This window comes from Manis javanica, chromosome 8 (assembly GCF_040802235.1).
Source record: "Manis javanica isolate MJ-LG chromosome 8, MJ_LKY, whole genome shotgun sequence".
In the NCBI taxonomy this organism is placed as follows: Eukaryota; Metazoa; Chordata; class Mammalia; order Pholidota; family Manidae; genus Manis; species Manis javanica.
Window position 1 is genome coordinate 115,166,058 of NC_133163.1, and position 15,545 is coordinate 115,181,602.

Sequence of the window (15,545 nt, forward strand, 5' to 3'; positions counted from 1 at the left end):
CTTGTATGTAGAGCTTCTGGTACAGCTCAAAAGTCTTTGTTGGGTGGTTGGAAGAAGAGTGGTGTGGGTAAATCGCAGTATTTCCAGAATCTCTCGCCTGGCTTTAGGGCACCTCCATATCAACAGGCATTTCCAAGAGGTGGAGAGAAGTCCCTCTCCCTATCAATGGGTCATTACAAGGGCCAGCAAGGGCGCATCTGGACCTGAGAGGTTGGTAGTACCTGCTCTCTTCTGCTGCAGCAGGAGAGGGAGGGACGCTGGATGACTCCTTGTAAACAATAAACGGGTTTTAAACTTCATTTCTCCCTTTGACTGGCTTCTAGTCTAACAGGAATGTGTGGTTTCAGAAGAGACGGTGCTTGAGGTTGCATCAAGTTTAGATAACTCCTTTGCCAGCGGCTGCAAACGCTATAAAGTTCGGGTTTGATAGATAGTGTCTACCTCAGGGGACTGGATTGGTTTTCATTCTGCCTGCACTGTTTGAATTTTATATGGATTAAAAACACACGAATTAAAAAGAAATACAATTTCTTTAAGGGCAAAAAATGTTGGACTGGCAGGGTTGCTGGCCTGTTTGCTAAAGCTTTTGGCTCTTTCAGGGCGGGACAGCAGGAGTAAGTAACAGAAGACGCTGATAATTACCCGTCTGTGCACGGCAGCTCCATTACCTTACGGACCGGAAACAACGTGGGGATAGAAACAAAGTATAATAATCCCTTATAGCTGCACCCAATCTTTCTTCCTAGTTTGCATATATTATCGTTATCTCCCTGAAGTTTTTCGGGTGCTTTCCACTTCGCTCCGCCCCCGGGCAGTCGTGAGGAGGTGGGAAACTGAGGCGGGATTGCGGGGAGCCTGCCTGCCCGGCTTTTGCACCCGTCCCCCGGGCCCCCTGCCCCCAACACCCGGACGGGGCCCCCACTGCGCCTTCGGGGCCCCCCGAGCCTCGGGCAGCCGCCGAGAGGGCCGGCCGGCCGGCCGGGAGCCCCGCGTGGGCCAGGCCTGCGCGGCCAGGGGGCGGGCCCCGAGCCTCGGCCTCGCCTCCGCCGGCGCCGCGCCGCTCCCGCCGCTCGGTCGGGCCGGCCTCTCGGGAAGCGGAGCCCTGCCGGGCCGGGCGCTCCCGCCATGCTGCAGAAGCGGGAGAAAGTGCTGCTCCTGAGGACCTTCCGCGGCCGGACGCTGCGGATCGTGCGGGAGCATTACCTGCGGCCCAGCGTGCCCTGCAACAGCCCGCTCTGCCCGCAGCCCGCCGCCTGTCGCAACGGTCGGGGCCGGGCGGGAGCGAGGGCGGCCGGGGCGGGAGCGAGGGTGGTGAGGCGGCCACACGGGGGCCCGGGACGGCGGGGTCGGGTCGAGCGTCCGCCCGGGGGCGGAAGGGCGCTGCCCGGAGGCGGAGCGCGAGGCCGCGGCGGCGCGGAGTCCTAGGCCCCCGGGCCTCCACCGCCCCAGGGCTTCGGGGCCCGCGCGCGGCCGCGGCTGCGGAGCGGGAGGCCGCCGGCCTCAGAACCGCACACGCCCTGCTCCGCCGCCTCCGGGCAGCCCCACCCGCGGCTCCCGACTGCTCGCTCTGTAACACGGAAGGGCCGAGGGACCGGCGCCCGCAGCCCGGAGGCCCGGTGATCTTCGGAGGGGCCTCCTGCTGCCCGCGCAGGGCCGTGCGCTGGGGAAATGGGACGGTCCTGAGCTGCTGGCTCTTCGCCGAGAGCTCTTGCTGCCGCTTATCGTACATTTCTTGGTTCCCCACAAATTTGCTGAACTGCCAGCACAGATGCCTCCCTCAGGCATTTATCCAGTGAAGAACCCTCTTCACTGCAGAACTTGGGAGTTTGTGAATTCCTCATAGTGGAGGAAGGTCGTGGGGAAATTGGGTTTGGGACTCGTGTACGTCAGACCTTCCCTGACCTGGTTTCCATGCTGCAAGGATGGATGATCTAACAAGGAAGGTTACTGGTTCTTTTCCCTCTGGTGGGAGAGGAGCGTTTCTTTTTTTTCCAAGAAATTTCCAAGAAAATTTGGAATCCTCAGTGTACGGTTAAGGTGCATATTGCAGTTACAGCTTGGCTAACCAGCTCCCTGTGGTATGGGCAGGGTGGGGACCTTGCTTGCACAGAGCATTTTTCTCGGTCAATTCAGTGTTTCTGGCCCGTAGAGACTACTGAGCATGTTCTCGCAAGCTTGAGACAGCCCCGACTTGAAACTGCTGGGCATAAACAAGTGGTTAGCATGTATATTTGGGGTGCCCCTTTTGAATGTGAGTGTTTGTCAATGAGTTAACCAATATTCAGGTTGTGCTGAAGATTAGCTTGCTTGTTTTTTAAAAACAGTCATTTTTTGCACCACTGGCAACACCATAAACCACATTGAGCTTTTATTTATCACTACTTCAGAAAAATGAAGATGCTGAATTTACCTGAATTTTGGACCTCTACCGAAGGAGATTTGTTTTGTCTTTTAAAAACTTTCTGGTGTAGTGAAGATTGGAAGTTATTTTGCACACCATGACATTGAAATAGTAATAAACAGGGTTTGAAACTGTTGTCACGTCTCTTACCTTTTGAATTATGCTTCAGATGGGAAACTCTTGTCTAGTGATGTGACTCATTACATGATCCCGGATTGGAAAGTTGTTCAAGATTACCTTGAGATCCTTGAGTTTCCTGAATTGAAGGGAATTATTTTCATGCAAACGGCTTGTCAAACTGTGCAGCATCAAAGAGGCCGGAGGTATCTGTTTTGCATTATATATTTATTTATGGCGTAGATTTCTGTTCCCCTTTAGAAAAGGTCCCTTTGTTGGAGGGGAAGAAGAGGAATTCATTATTTTGTCAGAACACTTTTGAACTAATTTGGTATTCTCTTTGCCAGTGAGGAATGCAGTAACATTATTTTATATTTCTGCTTCAACCCCTGGCGAAAAGATCTGACTGTAGATCAGTGAACTGCAGTGTCGCCAGTATGTGGGTCTTCAAGATTCTTGGCTTTTGGTTTGCATATATTTTTTAGATCTATTGTTTCAGAAGCTTCAATTTTTTTTTTATCTTTAGAGTACTTTAAATTTTAGGCTCCTTTATTGTAGATGCAAATTGTACTCGTAGTGATTTATTCAATGAAACCAGAAATAACTTGTTTTAATTTTAGATTACTACTGTAAGTACCAGGCGTAGTAATTGTATTTGCCTTAAAATGCTTGCCTGGTACCTAAATGGCGAACAGTTGTTCACCTTTCAAACAAATACTCTAAAAAAATGGTTTTGCTTCCTTTAACATTGGGAAAAGATTTATGATTTGAACGTGAAGACGGTATGAAAACAGCATACTTGAATTATATATCCAATGTCTTAACACCCTAGGTTACTTAAAGAGCAGAAACTATGTATTTATTCTTTTTTAAATGTTGTGGTTTCTTCAGACCATGGTAGTAAAAGATGAAGTATGTTTATTTATATATGAAAATGATAAGTTGTCCTTATTATATGCTCAGTTAAAAAAATGCATTAACTAGACTGCGTGCAGATTTTTCAGATAGAATATTTTTAAATGAGCTTGAAGTTGGTTTGGTGCAGACACAAAGACATAGATGTTTATATATATCCAGGTTTAAAAGCTGCTCCAGGTGTCATATTTCAATTTCTGCTACTAAAATCAATTTGTTGTTATCATTTGGATTGCTGACACACTGCGGAGCCTTTTCAACTTCTGTTTTCTAAAATATTTTTAATATTAAGGATGTTTTAAAAACCAATTCCTAGAACATTCAAAAGCAAAGAATCGGAATTTAAATGTCTTCTCTCTTGAACATTTTGAAAGTAGTTAACTTGATGAAAAAAGATTGGTTTTCTGCTGCTTTACCGTATTTCTGAATATACCACATGTGAAAACATAAGATAAGAAGTGGTGGAGTAGACTTACATGAAAACATCCTGGTCTTCCCATTAGGTAAGCAATTTTGAGCTCCTAGTCCCAGGCCTCCTGGAGCACAGAAATAAGTCTTAGTCCCTCTCTCCACAAACCTGTTGTCATGTTGGGGTTAGATACAAAAAGCAAAAAGGTGATTATGACACACCTTAGACACATGCAGGATAACTTAATGTGGATTATGCAAAGTGAGAAGTAAATTCGGAATATGAGAATTAGATGAGAAAACCCTCTCAAGGAAGTAGGTTTGAGGCTGGTCTTGAAGCAGGGATAATAAGCATGACTGGTGAGGAGGAAGAAGAGGCAGGAAAAGGACTCAGCAAGTTTGGGGCTTGGTGCTTTGTTTACCTGTTCAGCAACCAGCTAAATGACCAAAATGACCGAGGCCCTGGAGAGTGTCATATGTTAAAAGCTAAATGTAGAATTGATGCTAGCCATGGAATATAGAAGATCCAGGGGATTGCTTTATTAATTTGGCCTTCATAAGTGTTAAGTGTAAGTAATTTGACTTTTTATATTGAGCCAAATGTGGCCTAGCAGAGGCTCTCTGGTATTTTGCTTCAGTTAATGTTGGAAAACAGTTTGTTTTTCAGCTCTTCTTGGAGATTTTTGAAGTGCTAGTAAATAATTCACTCTGGTTGATAAGCCTTTAGGAACATTATTGCTTAGGAAAGCTTTGTCAGTTAAAAATACCTCGTCTGCTGTAGTGTCTGGGGTAAGGATGCCTTGTTTTCTCCTTTTGACCCCTTCCTGAATTCTTTCTGTACAGCTCGAGTTCAATAGTTTGGTGCCTTAGTTTCTCAGGATATAACATCAGATTGGAATCATAGAATATTATAATTAGAGAGGATCTGAGAGGTCAACACAATCTAACTCTCCGTCCACTATACTAGTGTTACTCAATATGAGTAATGTTATTGACTTTGTTTCTAAAAGAAAAAATTCTCGTGGGCACCTAGGGTTATTTTTAATTTTTTTTATTGTTACTTAAATGTGTTTGAACAAAAGTCCTCATGTTTAAGTGCTTAATATAACCCTAAACCCAAATCTGAACTTTAAATTAAATAAACAAAGCTACAGAATAAGAGAACTGCAAATGAACATTAATTTAATGTGACAGATGACGTTGTTTTACTGAAATGAAATCAACAGAGTTGGGTTTAACAATAGAAAGATATAGCCTCTAAGCTGGATCTGTATTAATATGATTTTGTATTTTGATCTCAATAATATCCGTGCAGAAAGTGCCTATTCTCATAAGTATATTATACAAAACATTGTGAAAACATGTCAAGTTGTTGATTGTTCGGGATAATCACACATTTGGCCGTCTAACAACCCTCAAATGCTTACTTAACGAGAGGTCATTAGATAATGCTGTAAGGCTGTCTTGTCTACCACATTCGTTCACATACTCAGGTATTCATCTGCTTATTCAACAGATACTTGAGAGACTGTGCGCCAGAAGCTGCACTGACATTGAGGGTACAGTGGTGAACAAAAGAGGACACTGACTTGGGGAGCCAGGCAGTCATCAGATCATCACACAGAGGGAAATTACCAGTGTGGTTGGCGCACGGAGGGAACAGGTGCTGGGCTCCAGGACTCCCAAACTAGTCCGGGCGGCGAGGAATCGCTTTCCTGAGGGAGGTTCCGACGCCGAGCTCTAAGGGATGAGTAGGAATAGACCAGGCAAAGAAAGAACCTCTTTCGAGGAGAGGAGACTGCTGTGCACGGCCTTGTGGCATACGCAAGGAACCCAGGAAGGCCCTGGGTTGGATGGTAGGCCTTGTGGCCTCAGGGGCGTCAGTGCAGAGTTTTAAGCAGGGTGGTATAATGTGATCACATTGCTCTTTTGAAAAGATTGCTGGGCTGGGGAGAAGAGGCATGGAGAAAAGGAGACTATTGCTTTAGTTCAGATTAGAGATGGAGATAAATAGAGATTTCCATGAGCTGTTTAGTAGGTAAAAATCTGTAGAACTTTCTAAGTATATAACTAAAAGAACTGAAAACACATCCACACAAAAATTTGTACACAAACGTTCATAACAGCTCTATTCACAATAATCCTCAAAATGGAAACAGTCCAAATATCTATCAGCTGGCAGTAGTTACACAAAATGCGGCTTAGTCATACAATGAAATATTATTCAGCCATAAAAAGGAGTGAAGTATGAATACATACTACAACATGGGTGAACCTCGAGCGTATTATACTAAGTGAAAGAAGCCAGCTGCAGAAAAAGCATGTGTTGTATGAATCTATTTATATCACCTGCCTAGAATAGGTGAATCCAAGAGACAAAAAGTAGATCGGTGGTTGCCAGAGGCTGGGAGTCAGTGCGGGTGGGGCATGACTGTAATGGAGAATGACTGGAGGGGTGTTAGGAACGTTTGTGTACAAATTTTTGTGTGCATGTGTTTTCAGTTCTTTTAGTTACATGCTTTAGTTATATCTTTTGTTATATACATTTCTTTTTGGGATGATGGAAATGTTCTGGAATTAGATAGTGGTGATGGTTGCCTAACTCTGACTGTACACTCTATAAATTATATGTCTTTATGGTATGTGAATTATGTCCCAATAAAGCTGTTATTTATTTATTTATTTTTACTCTACAGACCTTAATAAAGGATTTAGATCTGCGATGTTTGGTGGGGGAGGGGTGTCAGGATGACTCCAGGGCATCTGGCCTACATCACCAGATAGAGAGAGGAAGCCCTGGAGGAGGTTTAAGGGAGAGGGGTAGAGGTTGGGAGTCCGAGGGGTCCTTGGGGCTTCCGAGAGGGTGGCCCTAGACACCAAAGGACGATGCAGTTAGAGGTCATTCAGATGGTTCAAAATGTACCCCATTAAAAATGTTTTAAGAGTACTAAGTAATATGGATTGAAACATAAACCTTTAAAATTCTTGTAGAAAACTCAGGGACCTCTGAAAGTAAGTCCATGAGACCCTACCAGGGTTCTTCAAAAACTGGTTGAAGAAACCCAACGTGAAGTACAGAGCTCCCTTCCTAGCTCCTCACCCCACTGGCTGTGGGGAGCCCACTTCTAGTTCCCAGAGACTGTAGTCAGCAGGGGGAGGGGATTCTGCATCTGTCAGTGAGGTCACCATTGAATAAAAATAGTAAAACCATCTACCTGAAGAAGGTAAGTTTAGTTGTTCCCCTAAGAAAATGGTTTAAAATGTTGAGCTAATGGAGTCTTGGGAAACACCTAAGCTGATCCAGAGAAACTAGAATTTTTCCCTGAGACTGGAATTTTAAAAACTTAAGGTAATTTTATTGTACTTGACCATCTGAAACTATTGTTCTCCTGTCACTCAGGCCAACCCTGTTCAAGGTACCATGATGCTCTCTGCTGGCTCCGTGCAGAATACTCATATATCTAATTCCATTGTATGCACTACCAGCCCAACTAGCAAAAAATATGACTGTATCATATGTATGCACTATTAAATTATAACCATAAGCCTGCATGCCTACGAGAAAACCCGACTGTCACACTCAGAGTGACTCACTGTTTCCAGCTTTCCCCATTAATATTCTTGTGCTATTTGTTCATTTGTCTTATCTGGCTGATAGGTAGCTGACAAATGGAAGCACGTACTAAAAGTCTAAGGAAAATGTATGGGAGTGAGAGTTAAAACTGAGAAAATTATTTTTCTTAAGTTATGTATTTTTCCAAATGCTCAGAAGGATTCTCATTACTCTAATTTGGTGGTAACTCCCCTGGGTCCAACCTGTGAAACATCAGTATGTGGGGAGGACAGGGTTCGAGAATCTCTGGGTCTGACTTGTAGATGTGATAACAAATGCAGTGATGTGCGTGCAGCCTAGCAGAACAGTCACTGGGCTCTGAACATGTCAGGGTTTGTTCTGAGGCATTGTCTTACATTTGAGTCACTTATCACAAAGGATTGTGAGTCCACTTATTCATCTGGAAAACATTTATTGGTCCACGCTGTGGGTTAAGCACTGAAGATACAGAGATGACCCATGCTGTCTGCTCTCTTAAACATTCGGACCCCTCTCTCCTTCCTTGGGTCTTTGTCGGGCTCTCATCCATCCTTCAGATCTCAGGTGACGGCTCCTCTCAGATGTCTTCCCATCCCTCCCATATTCTTGTCACATCCTGCCTGCATTTTCCTTTCACAGCCCTTACCCACTGAAATGGGTGGTTTTGTTTTTTGTTTTATTTTGTTTTGCCAGTTAGCATAGCTATTTTTTTAAATTGTGGTAAAATGTATATAACATGAACTTACCAGTTTAACCATTTTTAAATGTATAGCTCAGTGGCCTTGAGTACATTCACATTATTGTGCAACCATCACTACCATATATTTCCGAAATGTTGTTCATCTTCCTAAACCATAACTCTGTACCCATTAAACACTAACTCCCCGTTTCCCCCTCCCTGGAGCTCCTGGCAACCACCATTCTGCTTTGTGTCTCTATGAATTTGACTCCTTAAGGAAATTTGTATAAAAGGGATCATACTGTATTTGTCCTTTTATGACTGGCTTATTTCACTTAGCATGTCATTAGAGTTCATCCACCTTGTAATATGTATCAGAATTTACCTCCTTTTAAAGGCTGAGTAATATTCCATTGTGGATATACTACATTCTGTTTATCCATTTATCTGTCAGTGGACACTTAGGTTGCTTCCACTTTTTGGCTATTTGTGAATCATGCTGCTTTGAACAAGTATGTATGAATATCTTGAGACCTTGCCTTCAGTTCTTTGGTATATAGACCCAGAAGTGGGATTGCTTCATCAAATGGTAGTTCTAGTTTTGGTTTTTCTGAGGAATGGGTGGTTCTGTTGTGTTCACCATGAACAGGGCTGCTGGAGAAGAAGGACAGCAGTGGCATATCTAGCTAGTGTCCCCTGTGGGCATTCAGTGGAGAAACAGACCTGACACATAGGTGTGCAGCAAATATTTGCTAGCTGAAGGATGTTTTGTGATATATAGGGAGATGATTTGTGAATAACCACTCAGGTCAGGTGCTTTAGTTGGAGTGTATAAAATATACGATGCTAAATAAAGGGAGCAAAACTACGGATGATAAGATTGGGTAAAAGAGGCAGTTAGTTTTTAATCTCATCTCTGAAGTAATAAATGACACGTATTGATGTAGTCTCCTCTAGAATCTTTTTTATTGCTTAACAAATAAGTGCTCACTTAAAAAAATTAAAGCACTACAGAAATGTGTAAAGCAGAAAGTGAAAGTCTGCCTTAACACTGCAGCACAGTCTATATTAACAGGGTGGTGTAGACTCTTCATGCATATTCTAAGAGATTTCTAAAATAATTTTAAATGTATCTTTGTGAGGGTGGGAAAATTACCAGTTTAATATGTTCGAGGCATTTCATGGTAGGGCAGCTGTTGTTTGCACAAGTGGAATTCTGTTGGGGAAAGCTGCCATTCACAGAAATGAAACCGGGTCCTTTCATTTATTATGAAATTTTGTAAGTTCTATTACTTGATGATTTTTAAGATGGCTGGAAATTAGAATTACTAAGAAAATCAAATCAGTGTTTCTTGTTTTCTGATTATGTGTTGAGACTACACAGATATTGTTGGTTAGCATTTATTTAGACAGGAGAAGTTGGAAAGTTCTGCCTTTGCTTTAATGAAAAGGCTTGTTTTTTTTAATCCATGGTGACAGGCTGGAGGTGGAGGAAATGGAAGGACACAGATTTTATTATGTTAAAACACATGTTAAATGCCAGTTATCTACCTTGGATAATTTATGTATTAATTAAACATCTGGTTTAATATCAGTCCATTTTTAAATAAACAATTGACTTCCTTTAAGGTAACTGTTAGTGTTTTCTGAATTTTATATTACCTAGACCATCGAAAAGCACCTTCTTAGAAAATGACCCATATGAGACTTCATATTTGATGTGAGACTTTGGCTGGTATTATTAGAAGGATCTTCTGATGGGAAAAAGTTGTCTTAGTTGTCTGACAAATGAAGCCAGTCCTCATTTGTGTAAATGAGGTGGCTTCATAAATAAAATTCACGGATAAATTCCCAAACTTATTTACCTTACATGTCCTTTTCTAGGCCTGCCAGCAAAAGTAACATGTACTAATGCCACTTACAAAATAAAGTAAGGTACAAAAATAAAGTGCTAAAGCGTGCTTGCTTCTTGTGTCCTCTGTGAGCCTCTGAAGAGGGGGCGGTGTGGAGCAGGGTCCCATAATTATATAATAAATGGCCAGGAGTCTGGGAAGGGCAAAGTGGAGAAGAGGGATTTGATTGATCCCCAGACTAATCAATGAGGCCCTGCCAAGCACATGCTAACGGGCAAACTTGAGAAACAGTAGCCCAACAGTACTGCACACTAAAGCCAATGTAAGTTAAGTGTCTCTCAGGTTTTAAATAATCAATCTTTTGTCCTAAAATACCTCTTCTTTTTTGATCCTTAGCAAGAGCTGGCAGTAGATGAGTACCTGCTATGTTAGATTTATTTTTCTCTTCTGTGTCACAGACAGTATAACAAATTGCGAAACCTCCTGAAGGATGCGCGTCATGACTGCATTCTCTTTGCTAATGAATTCCAGCAGTGCTGCTATCGCCCTCGGGAGGGGGGAGAATCCATGGAAAAGTGGCAGACCAGGTATGGCACTGAACTGCTGTGAATTTTCACATGCTCATCTTTTTAAATTTCTTTTTCATTGGCTATTTTGGGAGTTGATCTAAATAGTATGCTAGAACAAAACAACAGTTATTCAGGAACTGTGATTAATACTGAACTGCTTAATGTTTAATGTGTCGTGTCAGTATTTTAGATATGTCATTGGAATATGTAACTGATATATTTTAGAAATCGCAATTAGGAAAGTATAGGTACTCAGAGTAAGTTTGCCCAGACCCTAATGGCTAACAGGACCATTCCAGTGATCTAGAAGTCATAACTTCAGTGTGTTGGGAGGTTGAGAAGGGTCCTTCTTTTAAGTTACGAGCATTTCAATATTCCTGGTATAGGTTGCTCTGTAATATCCCAGTCAGTCTTATTAAACTGAAACTGGTAGAGTAATTCTGATAAAGCTGTTTTAGGAAGTGCAGTATCATACTTCAGATCCACCTAAAAGCAGAGCCTGAAGCAAGGACCTGGGTGTGGGCTGTTTACCTGGGAAGTGATTCCCAGAAACAGCAGTGAGGAAGCAGGGAGACTGAGACAGGGAAGGAGGGGAAGCAGTGAAGGATCTGTTACTACTGTGGGAAACTGAGGCCCAGTCCTGCCAGGAGCCTCTGAGAAGCCATGTAGAGTGTGCCTCACAGGCCACTCGAAGGGCGGAGGCTAAGGCATTCGGTTAGTTACCCCTGTAGCTGAAGGTCACTCCCCAGGGGTGTTAACTCCACTCAGAGGCCCCCGGAGGTAGAATGGAACTGCCACCCAGTTGCAGCAGAAGCTGGAGGTGGGCCTAGGGCACGGGCCCTGGGTGCCGTAGCCTCTGCTGCTCTTCCATGGAGGGCAAAAGAGACCGTAAGCCTTGAAATGTCTTATCCAAACAAAACATTTTAATTGTCTTTTTCCTTGTAATTCTACATCTATATAGCCATTAAATATTTAAAATCTCTAAAGCAAAATAAACACTGATAAATACTGAGTCCATAATTATAGTCCACAAGTTCCCACAGGGCTCAATACCAGAAAGGGGAAGCAAATCTTTCTCCGGACTGAGTCCCATGTGAGGACTCAGAATGATCACACACACCAACTGCACAGTCTTGCTCATAGCAGATACTCTGTATGCTGGCTGGGTTTTTTTTTTTTTTTTAATACTATTGCTAAAGAAACCTTACATAGGTTCTTAATTTGCAGAAAGAGAAACAGATGCTTACATAAATGGACTGTCCAAGTTTATACACGTCATTGGAAGCATAATCCAGTCTTTTCCAGACCTGAACTCTGTTTTCCAATTCAGGTTATTTTTTGGAAGATGTTCAGACATTTCATTTGGTTCCTTTTCTGACCTTATTTGATCATGATCCTCAGTGACTTGCAGCCTAGTTTCCTCTTAGCCAAACACTTGTTTCCTTATCTTTTTAGGGCACCTCTCATATTTATTGATCAAATGGTTGTTTACAGCAATAAAATTCTGTATAGGGGACTCAATGCACAATCATTAATCAACCCCAAGCCTAACTCTCAACAGTCTCCAATCTTCTGAAGTATAACAAACAACTTCTTACATGGTGAACAAGTTCTTACATAGTGAATAAGTTCTTACATGGTGAACAGTGCAAGGGCAGTCATCACAGAAACTTTCGGTTTTGATCACGCATCATGGACTATAAACAATCAGGTCATATATGATTATTCATTTGATTTTTATACTTGATTTATATGTGAATCCCACATTTCTCCCTTATTTTTTTTTTAAATAAAATGCTGAAGTGGTAGGTAGATGCAAGATAAAGATAGAAAGCGTAAGTTAGTGCTGTAAGAGGGCAAATGTAGATGATCAGGTGTGTGCCTATAGACTAAGTATTGATCCAAGCTAGACAAGGGCAGCAAAACATCCACGGATGCAGAAGATTTCTTTCAAAACGGGGGGTGAGGTTCTAAGCCTCACCTCTGTTGACCCCCAATTTCTCACCTGATGGCCCCCCTGCGACTGTGCCTGTCTTAGGTTGTTCCTCCCTTGAGGAATCTTACCCGTCTCTGGCTAACCAGCCGTGTTTCCTTATCTTTTAAGCCTCAGATAGCTTAGTTTGTCATCTATGTGGTTCCATGTGGCTCAGTCCTGCAATTAAAAGGTGTTAAAAGATGGCAGAGCCTCCTGGCTCCTAGACCATATCAAGAAGTGAAAGAGGTTGGTGAGGTGGTTGGATGTCTTAGGGAAAAGATGTCAAACGCTTTCTAATTCATCTTTCTATCTACCAGAGTACCCAACTCAGGGCACTTTATAATGGGTGCTCAGGAAGTACTTGTTGAATGAATGAGTGAACAATGGTTGTCTGTATAAACCAAAGGATTTCAGGTTAAAAGCCAGGGGTACAGTTCTAAACAGTAGTTTGTGTTTGTCTGCCTTGGGAGAGCTCACCAGGCCCTTGGCTCTTCCAGGAGCATATACAGTGCAGCTGTTTGGTACTATCACCACTGCCAGGATAAGATGCCAATCGTTATGGTGACAGAAGATGAAGAGGCAATTCAGCAGTATGGAAGTGAGACAGAAGGAGTATTTGTGATCTCTTTTAAGGTATTTCCAACCGTTTATATGCTCTACAGCCTGCCAAATGATTTTTCTGAATACATAAACAAAACACAGTTCTAAAGGCCAGCCGTGTTTTTCCACTGTACCCCACACTTCCCCACTTGTGACTGTGCATGGGGATATAGGAATCGCGAGATGTTGTACTGTTTATCTGAAGGCTGTCAGATGGGTTTGGAGTACAGATCATAGACAGGAGCAACATTATCGGTTCTGGTTTCTTGGGCTGTCTTGGCAACATGATTCTCCTATTTCTTAGATACCTTTTGGGAAACTAGGATGATTATTAATCTCTCAACAGATTACTATTCTCTGCTCTCTGCCCCGTTGGTCAATCAGGTTCCAGTGGTTGATACCATGTTTAGATTCAAAAACTAGAATGAGGCTCTCCATTACCCCTGTCATTTTACAGAAAGTCTAGTTGGATTTTGAATTGTAGATTCTATAAGAGTTCCCAGGTGCTTGTATTGCTAGAATTGCCAATAGAATTTTCTTGGCCCTTCTATAAAAAAGTATTCCAGCATGCCAGAGAATTCCAGGGCGCTGGATATTAATGGCAGTGTCACTTGTTTTTTCTGTTGCAATATATCATGTCTTGTTCCTGCAGAGGACAGTTGACTAAAATTACATTTTTCTACTTTTTGTGAAAATTACTTTTCTTTGTGGTTCAGTAGTGTAGTACAATTTTATTGTGCATAGCATTTCCCAAGCAAACTGTGTGACTGAGGGCTTCATAGAGGTGAATGATAGCAGAAAAAAAAGATAGTGTAAAGTGCAGATGAGAAGGAAGCCTGGAGTTTTCTTCTGGTGCTTGAAGTTAGATGGGGAAGGGCTAAGACAACAAATCCCTCTTGAAGAGCTCGTTCATAGTGGCAAAAGCTTGGTGATGATAAGTGATAAGTGACCATAAGCCCATGTTGGCACGGACAGAATTTCTGGAGGGACTAGTGAAAGAAAGGAAGCAGATTGAGTGGGACCCTAAAATCAGTGGGAGAAATGCTTGAGCTGGCAATAGGGATCATTTCTTTTCTTTTTAATTTGAGAAAAGAGAATGTGCTAGACTCTACCTTAGACTTAAAGCTGAGTTAAAATCACATATAGATTTGGTTTTATTTAATTAGAGTCAACTCCTTGAAGGTGTGTGCTCTGGACACAGGGAGCTGACGGAGCACAGCCAACCTCCCCCCGCTGTCCTCTGGTGGGGGCTCCCTTGGGGTTTGTTTAGGGCCCCTCTGGAAGAACGGCAAGAAGTGCAGTAGTATTCACTGCCTCTGACCACTGGTTTCAAAGTTGTTCATATGAGCCTCACGCTAATAGCAGCACTGTGTCCCTTACCCGAGGAATGTCAGCACATCTGTGGGCAGTCAGAGAAGAAGGGTCAGTCCCTGGGAACTTATGAGGGGGGAAATCTCCCACCAACGAAGAGAAACATCTTTACTTTCCGCCTCTCCGCTCATTTGACATTGCCACTGGGTTGAGGAATGGGAGACATTTCCTTGGATACTTTATTCCTGGCCATTTCTATATGTGTACTGAAGTTTCTTATAAATTTTAAAATGTGAAAAAAAAAAAGACCAACAAGCATATGTAGAAGCTTTTCCTCTCCAATCAGTCCAGGCCATTGTCTGCAGCAATGAGATACATGTAAAGGCAGGCAGACTGGATGTGTACGTGTGTGTGTGCACGTGTGTGTAGCAGGGAGTGGGAATTACAGAGAGCAAAGTAGTTGAAGACAGGAGCCTCTACGGCGGGAAGGGCCCCCCTTGGGTTCATTTGGCAAGGCATCAGGGATTGATGAGAGGGTAGAAATGGGCGTGCAGTGTGAGGCGTGGGGAGGGGATGCTCTTGTAGTTCCCGTTCTGGGCTTCCTGCAATGTGACCATAATGAAGAATCATTATCTTCTGACCATGTTTCTCTTGTGCCTTTGTTAAATGCAGAATTACCTGGACAATTTTTGGCCTGATTTAAAGGCTGCCCATGAGCTTTGTGAGTCCATCCTTCAATCTCGACGGGAAAGAGAGAACGAGAGTCAGGAGAGCCACGGAAAGGAGTACCCAGAACATCTCCCCCTGGAAGTCTTGGAAGCCGGCATTAAATCCGGACGCTACACCCAGGCAAGGGCGCTAGTGAGGAATCGGCTTCGGGACCAGCCAGCTGGTACTCCTCTCTTCTCCACTTGCTCCCTGTCACAGGCCTCTAATTTTAAAGGCTGTGAACAAGATGGGCAGGAGTCAGGCAGAGCTATCGATGTTTAAGGTGGTTTGGGAGTCACCTTCCTGTGGACGTGGCTGTCCTGTCTGGAGCTACTCTGTGATGTTTCAAAGGGTTACAAAGCGAGGTCACAGTAGCAGCCTTGAAAATGCCCCCTGGCTTTGGGAAAGAGAACATAT

At 43.2% G+C, this 15,545-nt stretch overlaps 1 protein-coding gene across 3 annotated transcripts in view; it reads left to right on the forward strand.

Annotated features, from left to right (window-relative positions):
* Positions 1 to 1,029: 1,029 nt before the first annotated feature.
* Positions 1,030 to 15,545, forward strand: part of DIS3L (DIS3 like exosome 3'-5' exoribonuclease) — a 28,667-nt gene continuing 14,151 nt past the window's right edge. For 2 of the 3 annotated variants that reach the window (XM_037010033.2, XM_037010034.2), the window contains exons 1-5: positions 1,030 to 1,264; positions 2,571 to 2,724; positions 10,424 to 10,552; positions 13,007 to 13,142; positions 15,093 to 15,269. In XM_037010033.2, the coding sequence (XP_036865928.2) occupies positions 1,126 to 1,264; positions 2,571 to 2,724; positions 10,424 to 10,552; positions 13,007 to 13,142; positions 15,093 to 15,269 (735 nt within the window). In that variant the 5' untranslated portion in view covers positions 1,030 to 1,125. Of the gene's footprint in view, positions 1,265 to 2,570; positions 2,725 to 5,361; positions 5,505 to 10,423; positions 10,553 to 13,006; positions 13,143 to 15,092; positions 15,270 to 15,545 lie in introns of those variants that run through there. The other variant, XM_073212037.1, reaches the window with a different exon arrangement.